The 9,384-nt window shown below is 51.8% G+C and overlaps 1 protein-coding gene across 3 annotated transcripts in view; it reads right to left on the bottom strand.

Annotated features, from left to right (window-relative positions):
* Positions 1-6,186: 6,186 nt before the first annotated feature.
* The window catches only part of LOC142566165 (uncharacterized), a 151,144-nt gene continuing 147,946 nt past the window's right edge, over positions 6,187-9,384 (bottom strand). For all 3 annotated transcript variants that reach the window (XM_075677013.1, XM_075677012.1, XM_075677011.1), the window contains one exon: positions 6,187-7,613. In XM_075677013.1, the coding sequence (XP_075533128.1) occupies positions 7,272-7,613 (342 nt within the window). In that variant the 3' untranslated portion in view covers positions 6,187-7,271. The remainder of the gene's footprint in view (positions 7,614-9,384) is intronic.

Here is a 9,384-nt window from a genome sequence, read left to right as displayed (position 1 = left end):
TAGTCCTCCATAAAGAAAGCAACAAAATCCCAATAAAGAAAGGCGTCAGACAGGGAGATACGATCTCTCCAATGCTATTCACAGCGTGTTTGCAGGATGTATTCAGAGACCTGGATTGGGAAGAATGCGGGATAAGACTTAATGGACAATACCTTAGTAACTTGCGATTCACTGATGATATTGTCTTGCTTAGTAACTCAGGGGACCAATTGCAATGCATGCTCAATGACCACCTGGAGAGGCAAATCAAAAGGGTAGGTCTAAAAATTAGTCTGCAGAAATCTAAAGCAATGTTTAACAATCTCGGAAGAGAACAGCAGTTAACGATAGGTAGCGAGGCACTGGAAGTGGTAAGGGAATACATCTACTTAGGGCAGGTAGTGACCGCCGCGGAACCGGATCATGAGACTGAAATAATCAGAAGAATAAGAATGGGTGCGTTTGGCAGGCATTCTGAGATCATGAACAGCAGGTTGCCGTTATCCCTCAAGAGAAAAGCTTACAACAGCTGTGTCTTACCACTACTCACGTACGGGGCAGAAACCTGGAGGCTATCGAAAAAGGGTTCTACTTAAATTGAGGACGACGCAACGAGCTATGGAAAGAAGAATGATAGGTGTAACGTTAAGGGATAAGAAAAGAGCAGATTGGATGAGGGAACAAACGCGAGTTAATGACATCTTAGTTGAAATCAAGAAAAAGAAATGGGCATGGACAGGACACGTAATGAGGAGGGAAGATAACCGATGGTCATTAAGAGTTACGGAATGGATTCCAATTGGGAAGGGAAGCGTAGCAGAGGGCGGCAGAAAGTTAGGTGGGCGGATGAGATTAAGAAGTTTGCAGGGACAACATGACCACAATTAGTACATGACCGGGGTAGTTGGAGAAGTATGGGAAAGGCCTTTGCGCTGCAGTGGGCGTAACCAGGATGATGACGATGTTGTTGTTGTTGCTGATGATGATGATGATGATGATGAAAGAAGGGGCCTATGGAAAGACGCAGGAAGTGACTCGCGATTCTCGATGTTTCCCTACACCGATGAATGATATCCGCGAGTCATCTTACCTTGTTTCCCTTCCATTAAAAGAAGAAGAAAACAAAAACAAAGTCCGTGTCGTTTGCGCACTCGCGTATGCTTTTGCAACAAAAAAAGTTCAATTGTCATAACAGATAATACAAGGCGCCTATGTAGACTGCTATGTACCCGTGTCATTTATATCAATCAAAACGAAATTCTACTGTTTTACGTTCCAAAGCCATGATCTGACTATGACGCACACCGTACAGTGGGGTCTCCGGATTAATTTTGACCAGGGGGTTCTTTAGCCGGCACCTAAACCTAGGAGTACACGAGCGTCTGTTTTAAAGTTTTGCCCCCTCAATATGCGGCTGCCGCGGCCGGGATCGAACTCACGACCTCAGCAGCGCAAGGCCACATAGCCACTGGCCTACCGCGTCCGCGGGCATACGTCGTGTGAGCTCATGGGAGCGTGGTATACCATTCGCTGGAAAATGACGGATGTAAAAAAAGCACTCGCACCGCTTTGCTATTGCGAAGTCTCGTTTCGATCACTCCACTGATTTGTTCAGTAGCTGAGTGACTTGAGAGCGACAAAAATCCAGTAGCGGGCTGCCCACCTAAGACAGCAACTTTTCAACCAAAGTGACTATATGCGCCCTTTGCGGCTCTCCTATGTGAACAGGCCACTTACTGATAATTTATAATATCTCAATGTATAGCTGTTGCTGTCAGCGGAATGCGAACGTGCAAACAGCCGTGAATGGCCGTCGTCAAAGTGATCTATACGAGACACTTGTCCGGAATGTTGGCGACCCCTGGAGTCCGCGCACATCGGCCCCGACTTGTTTCTTATGTACTTGAACCAAACGGGAGCGTATAGTCTTCCGCACATGCGATGAGCTCGGTAGCTCAGAAGCGTTCACGTGCAGAGCAGCTCGAAAGCGAGCCGTATGCAGACGCGTCGTGCCGCTCTTGCCTTCCGAAGGGCCGCGTTGTGCGACCGCCTCTCGGAGCCTCGTCAGGTCAGTCGGCGTGCCTGTGTGCCGCGCTCTTTGAGAGCGATGTAGTCAGTGTGGCGGCAGGGGGAAATAAAGAACGCCAGACAAGAAGCGGTGCAAAGGCGTACAGCCGGCCCATTGTCGGCGGCGACAATGGGCCGTGGGTGCATGCATGCAGCGCGCATCACGTGCTTGGCAGAGCGTCGCGTTGAGCAGGCCGTCGGACAGACTTCATAACAAGCTGTGGATCGTGCACTGTCATGTTCGAGCGGTGACACATTATCCCCCTCACCCTCCACACTGCTATGTCTTGAAAGCATGAAAGCCGCTGGTTTCGCGAGACACCGGTTCTATTGTAGCATTGAGAATTGTTTAATAAATAAATGTCCTGCCTCGCTCAACGGCCTAAGGTTAGTTACTTATAGCTAAGCATTTGTAGTCTCTGTTTTATACGAAAAGCTATGAAAAGAACAAAAGAAGGAACGCCGGTTAATGCGTGGGCCCCACAAATTTCACTTCTGAAGGGAAGCAAAAGACGGCGGTGGAGCGTTTCGTTCGCTGTCCCTTTCGGAGATACGAAACTATGGCCGACGTCGTGTCTGTACACATACATACGATTCACGGCACGCGGCAGCAGCGCAGAGAAGCGGAACGGTTCCTCCAGGTGATGTCAACCCGCTCTGTTCTCCCTTGCTGAAAGGAAGCCGTTTTATAGCGAGCACATAGCCCAGAGTCCACGTCATCGCAATCGGGCTCACCCACGCGGTATCAGCCGCCAGTCGCGCCAAGACGGCACCGCGAAGGAATAGCAATGAAGGCGGCGAGGGGGTCACGGCGCACGCGGCCGTCCTTCAGGGCGCGCGGACACTCATGCCTGGAGGAGCGCGCCCCGACGTCGGGGCCCCCGCGTTTTCGGGCGCCGCTGACGCCCAAGCATCGTCGGCCGGAATCTGAAGCGCTGGTGTGTACCTACAGCTTGCTTCCGGGTCCGCGGAAGGGCACCACCCGTGAGTCAGCCCCGAGAGCGCGCCGCTGGTCGACCGGCGCATCCCGTGGAGGAGGCTGCGTGCGCGGCGAAGGTCGAAGGGCGACTGTTCTGATCGCGCCGGGGCCCGGACGTGACGCACGTGGGACTCCCCGCGGTCCCCTTCCTTTGTCAACAGTGGCCGGCCCCTTTGTCTTTGCTCCCGCCTTTACCGCGCGACGTCATTAATCAGCGCGTCGTCCCCCCGCGCGCGCCGTCTTCGGTGCGGCCATGGGCGCCAGCAGGTTCCTCTCGGCCTTGGAGGAATCCCTAACGCCCGCTGGACCGCGGGCCCGGCTCGTGCGGTTGACAAAGGCCGGTTCCCATAACGTCGGACGCCCGTCCGGGGCCATTGTGACCACGCTCGGCTAGGCGCTTGAAGTGTATTAGGCGAGTTCCGCCCTCGTATTCATAGCGGTGAGGAATGATCGCGTGTTTAATGTGGCATTGTCTGGCCCGCGGTTCGGCTCTCCGGCCCAGGAGGCGCGAGATGTGTGTCAAGTGGGCCCACCGCCGCCAGCTGCGTCGGCGCGCTGGGCCGCGCACACACCGCGAGCAAGAAGCAGACACGCGGCGGCGCCTCTCAAATAAAACGCTTTCATTTATTTTGAAGCACTCATCACATGGAGGCAGCCTCAATGCGCCACGAAGGAAAAAAAAACTAATTACTCGAGGCTGGAACGCTTTGAACTGGGTATATGTACAGGTGCTTCTCCGCCTCTCGACGGAGCCGCACGAGCTTCGTTCGCTTTGTGGCTGCGGGTTATTTACAGCAGACAACGTGCGCCAAAGAAGAGACGCGCCGCGCTCCTCCTCCGCCGCGCGGCTGAGAAGCGCCGCCGCGCTCATGTCGGAGCCAAACGAGCACGCGTTTCTGTCACCTGCGTCGTCGGCTGCGGCACGCTCAGCTCGCGCCGTGAATGGCGGCGGAGGAGGCTCCGGAAAGGAGGCATAAATGCAGAGCTCTGCGCTTATTTTCTTTCGACCTCCCTTCAACTTTGTCTGTGTGACCTGCACATGGCTAGAAAAAGGAGGAAAGTAGATATCAAACCTGGGTTTACTTACATTACTCCTCTATCTTTTTTTCTTTTTTTTTTACCTCAGGAAGCCGTAACGACCTTCTGGATATATCACTAAGACGTAAACTGCATGCCAGGAAAAGAGACCTGGAGCTTCTGCACGGGCTGACATATAGATGTGACATTCGTAATTTTATTTTTTACAGACTTTTGATGAAGCCCCTCCCCCCCCCCCCCCCCCCGACAACGCAGACCGCCGAAACACACATTTAGTCTGCGTAAAAGAATGTTTCTTTATATTTCAACATTTGCAGCGAGCCTAAAAAAAGTAAAACAGGATAACACATGTTTTTCGTGCATGTTCTCTGGTTTAAGTAGAGCGTCACACGCCACTGAATAGATGGAACATAAGACTGGTAGCACCAGAAATTCCGTCGTAATGAAATAACACATCAATGTATGTTTTACATGCCATGGTGTCGATGAGTATTAAATAACAATGGGAGGGCAATAGAATACAGAACGACAAAGGTGCCGCTGCAACTTGGCAGCATGTGAACATTGAAAGACAAAAAAAAAAGAATACAAAGCAACTCTTCGGCTCAAATTTCAGGGTTAACATGGAGGAGCAGCCTTGCTTTCCCTACGCGGAACAAGTGTTCACAACCGCAAAACAATAGTGTATGTGTGGCAGTTCCGTCGCCCGGGTAACAGTGCGAATGTAGTACCGTTCCAATGGTTCAAGTGTATACACGGACAAAGAAATGGGGGGGGGGGGGGGGGGGGCGCTAACTTGTCCACAATTTGCGCTCCCGTTTGCGCGCCCTGCTTGCGACGTGGATGAAACCTGGTCTCCCCTACTTGATTTTTTTTTCTTCGATTCTATTACAACTTCCCACCATGACACTGTCGGCAAACCATGACTTTACGCTGTGGACAGGTTGGAGTAGTTTGGCACCAGCAACTGCAAGCTCCGAAAACCGATTTTCCTATACTCTATTGAAGCAAAGTGCTCAGCAGTTCACGAAACAGGGTCGTTATGGCGTACACGCACAATGGCCGCCGTGAACCGGGTAAGGTGAAGCGGTATCTGCACGTTTATTTGTTTTTTATTTTATTTTGCTGAGGAACGTGTAGCTTATAGAAACTGGGATGAAAAAAAAAAGCATTAGGAAAACAGGTCGATTTCGCCCTCTACTTGCAGCCATGCTAGCCTTAAAGCCAGAGCGGGTGCGCGATACGCCTGTTGTTCCCGCCTTCCAAGCTGTCGCAGCCAGCGACGGTTCTGTGCCTTGCCGACTCGTGCCTGAATGTTGATTACTTTTTTCTTCATTTGGCTTATTCTTCGAGCATCGGTGGGATCGCACAACGTAGCCTGCATGTGACCAACGGGCGATGCGAGCACTATTTCATATATGTGTGACGAGATTGTTGTGAGTGGGTACCGGTTATAAATAGCTGCCGCTTGGTTTCCCGACACAAGCTGCGTAAAAGACATGGAAAAAGCACCGGACTGTCCCCACGCTAGTTGTTCCGCAACAGGGAGAAACAAAATTTTAAACAACAAAGATAGTCATAGTCTAGTATTCTTTTTTTCCTCGAGTAAACGCATAATTAGGCGTCTAAATTTGGTCGGGCTCTATGATTTCCATGGTTCCGAGCAGCGTTCTCATGCGGTCAAGGTATTCGCATGCGTATATGCTTAAATGAATAGCAGGAAAGAGAACAGCGTTACGTTCATTATTCTGTTCCGGAAACGAACTCGCGATTTTAAACTGCGACGCTGAATCGTATTTTGTTTCGTTTACTGGCACCGAAGTCAGGCTCTCGGAGAGCTATCGCAAGCTGTAATTGATCGCTCCCAGTTGCTCATATCCCCACCCCCCATCTTCTCCCTCCGCTCTTTCACACTTAACGAACGCGTAGTCGGCGTTACACGCGCATTGCCTTTCTTGCGCCAGCTATATGAAGCTATAGCGTCGGGCGCCTTATACTTTGCGAGGACGAGTGATGCCCGATTACTCTCTTTGACTGAACGCGTGGTAAAAAAAAAAAAGAAAAAAAAAAAAAGATGCATGTTTTGAATACGTTTGCTTTTAAACGGGTATAATTTTTTTCTTTCCTGTCAGGCGGCTTGACTGAGCGACTCGCGATGTGCGACACACGGCGACTACACTGTGCACGTGCCACCGGCTTCGGCACGTGGCGGCGCTGCCTGCCTACGGTGCCCGACGGCGTGCGGGAATAGCTGCTCGGCGCATGCGCGGGCCGCACGCGAAGACTGAGGTAGTTTCTCCAGACAAGTCTCTTGTCGGAAGGGTGCACGTTGCAGCGAGTACAGGTGCGAGACTAGCGTGCGTGACCATTGCTGCCGGAACGGGGGAATCGCGCTGTCGGACAGTTCACCGTAGACACTATACACATAAACACGCACAGACGCCCACAAACATTCTTATATCTACAACTTCAGCGCAGGAATGTCTTCTGTTGCTGCGAGAGCAGCGAATAACAGCGAGTGAATGATGAGTGGGGGAAAAAAAATAAGTTTCAAGTCAGGTCTCTGCCATGAGATTTGACGCTAAAACCTCGTTTTCAAGAAATATCGCTCCAGCAAGTTATCTAAAATCAGATGACGCCAATAAAATGACCGCCCTATAATGGAGACAAATACGTCGAATAGACGTAGGCTCTTTGTGCACGCTAGCTTAAAAACTGGCAATTGTAAACCTTTAAGAGCAAGGCCCGTGAGTACGTCGTTGCCGGTAGCAACTCTGGGTCGTTACACGCGACCCGTAAGTGGACATTGAAGGAAAGTTTTACATCTCACCTCCCTGCGAGGGCTGACAATTTCAGATCCCGCTCTAGTTTCTTTTTCAGCCCTTTTTTTTCTGCTCTTTTACCTAGACACAACCTACTGACGAGAACTACAACGGGGGAACAAGGTCGCGCGCAGGCATAATACATACGTGCACACACACACACACACGCATACACACACACACGACAGGCGCGCACTGGTGGTCCGTCCGATAAGGAAGTGTCAATTCTTTGGTGCTGGAGGCGGCGGCGCTGGGGCGCGCGCACACAAGTCACGCCGCACCACGGGTTCCGCCACGGGCGGCGAGTGTTCCTTTGTCAATAAATTAATAAATAGGAATAAATTAGGAGGCGGGGCGGCACTGCACGAGCGTCCGCGGCGGCGCCCTTAGGAGTGGTCCCGCAGGTAGGCGAACAGTTCGGAGATGTACCGGGTGAGCCGGATGTACTCGCGCAGGATGATGTAGTCGCGCAGGTTGCGCTGGCTGTCCTGCTTGATGTCGCGGTACTCGTGCGACATCACGTCGCGCAGCACGTCCGGATTCTTGGCCACATTGAAGTGCACGATGCCGATCTGCAGCTCGCACAGCAGCTGGCCGAGGTTCTGCTGGATCTCCAGGAAGAGCCGGTGGAAGGGCCCGTTGTGGAAGATCTGGTCCAGCACGGCCTGCTCCAGCCCCACGGCGTAGTACTGCACGTAGCCGAACGTCGTCTTGTACGCCTCTTCTTTCTGCGAAGAGGAGAGATTCGTTAGATTCCGCACCGGTCGCTCAATGGCGATACAGAGTTCAGAGACTGAGCACCATCGAGGAGTGCGGTTTCGAACGCCGCGTGCGGGAAAACACTGGCGTACACTACGATTTGGGTACATATGGAGAACGCCCCGTGGTCAAAATTTGCCTGCAGCCCTCCACTTTGTTGACACCATCAGATGTCCCATTAGTAGAAATTATAAAAGACTACACACGCCTAAGTTTTGTCGAAATACAAGATGAATACTTCGGAGAAATTTTTGTGAAGTTTTAGTGTAAAGACTGCCATTAAAAACGGCGGGTAGTGAAGAAGAATAAAGCCCGTACATTCTCTTTTTTTTTTTTGTCTACACTCCACGGGCGTATGTGTTGTTCATTGTCGCAGCATCCACTCTGTTTTAAAACGTGCAGCTTTCTTATAGAGAACGTGCCTTACTAGCGACTTGTCAGCGTTCCCCAAAAGCGTGGATTCAAATTTTACCCCTCATTCCAAGCTCTTGTTCGCGACAGCTTTTATAGCCCCAGCTTCTAAACATGTAGCAACCTACCTATACGCCCCACTAATTGGCAAAGTTACTTTAAATAGAAGTAATTCTACAAGGAGCATTCAGTAGCCTGTATCTTTAGAGAAAAAAACAACAGCAGCATTCCACCGTCGTTGCAATATGAGATAAACACATACGAAATTGGCACGTGACTGCGTAGGCACATATTTATCGGGAAATCAATACAACAGCCAGGCACATCGAAAACTTGTTTTGGTTCACACTTCTGGTGCAGCCCATAGACTGAGAATGGCGGGGAATTGTCCGCAAAGCAAAGCGTCGCAACCGTCCCGACGACGAAGGGAACGAAACCACCGCCTCGTTAAAGAAGACTATCTGCTATGCGCTCGCAGCAGCGCGATGGTGGCGATGCGCCGTTTGAGCGTGCGCCTGTAGCCCAAGCTCGCAGCAGGATGTCGGCGATTTATGAATCTCTCGTCTCGAATTAGCCACATGTTGCTGCTATTCCGCGGCCGCCAGCCGCAGACGCCTGGGTCCCTCTAATCTGATTTGGTAAGGGGATAAACGGGGACGTAGTGGTATACGGGTGAAATACGGCCGGCTGTACAACAACACCCAGGCCGTAACGTATAGGACGATAAATCTGGGCCACTGTCTTTCAAAGCGAGGCCCCTGCTGGCCGAGGGTCCCTTGAGATGGTGCCGCTCGGCGAGCGTCTGCTTGGACGCTCTCCAAGCGGCCAGCGTCTCGGGCAAACCGGGCCTTTCGCGCGCGTCACCTGCGCCGGCTGCTGTTGGGCCCGACAGCGCGTCCCCTCTCGGGCCGCCGTCGCATGCAGTTCTGCACGGCCGGCTAGCAGCCTCGTTCAAACCACTAGCCACATTCGAATTAAATTGCCCTCGCTGTACACGAGCGCGACAGCAAAGAGACGCTGTGTGCCGCGCACACTAACGTACTACACGGACAGAAACTCGGAGATTACCTTTGCAATCTCGAGCATTCGGCTTCTCGGGATGAAAGTGTGCACTGACGCCTTCACTTGTCCGCTAACCAGGCGACGGTGCAGACTAGGAAGGACGCGATATTCAGATCTCGACGCGTAGCGAAATTTGCGAAATCAGCATCGCGACTACAGTGTGCAAGCCAGCGATATCCACTGGCAGGAACGGCTGCTGCCAGTAGTTGATCTTTAATCGCGACGCAGCGAAATGCACAGGCTTCGCTTGACCACCACCCAGCCTCG

Source organism: Dermacentor variabilis, unplaced genomic scaffold (genome assembly GCF_050947875.1).
Source record: "Dermacentor variabilis isolate Ectoservices unplaced genomic scaffold, ASM5094787v1 scaffold_12, whole genome shotgun sequence".
Classification (NCBI taxonomy): Eukaryota; Metazoa; Arthropoda; class Arachnida; order Ixodida; family Ixodidae; genus Dermacentor; species Dermacentor variabilis.
This window is presented reverse-complemented; position numbering and strand designations above follow the sequence as displayed.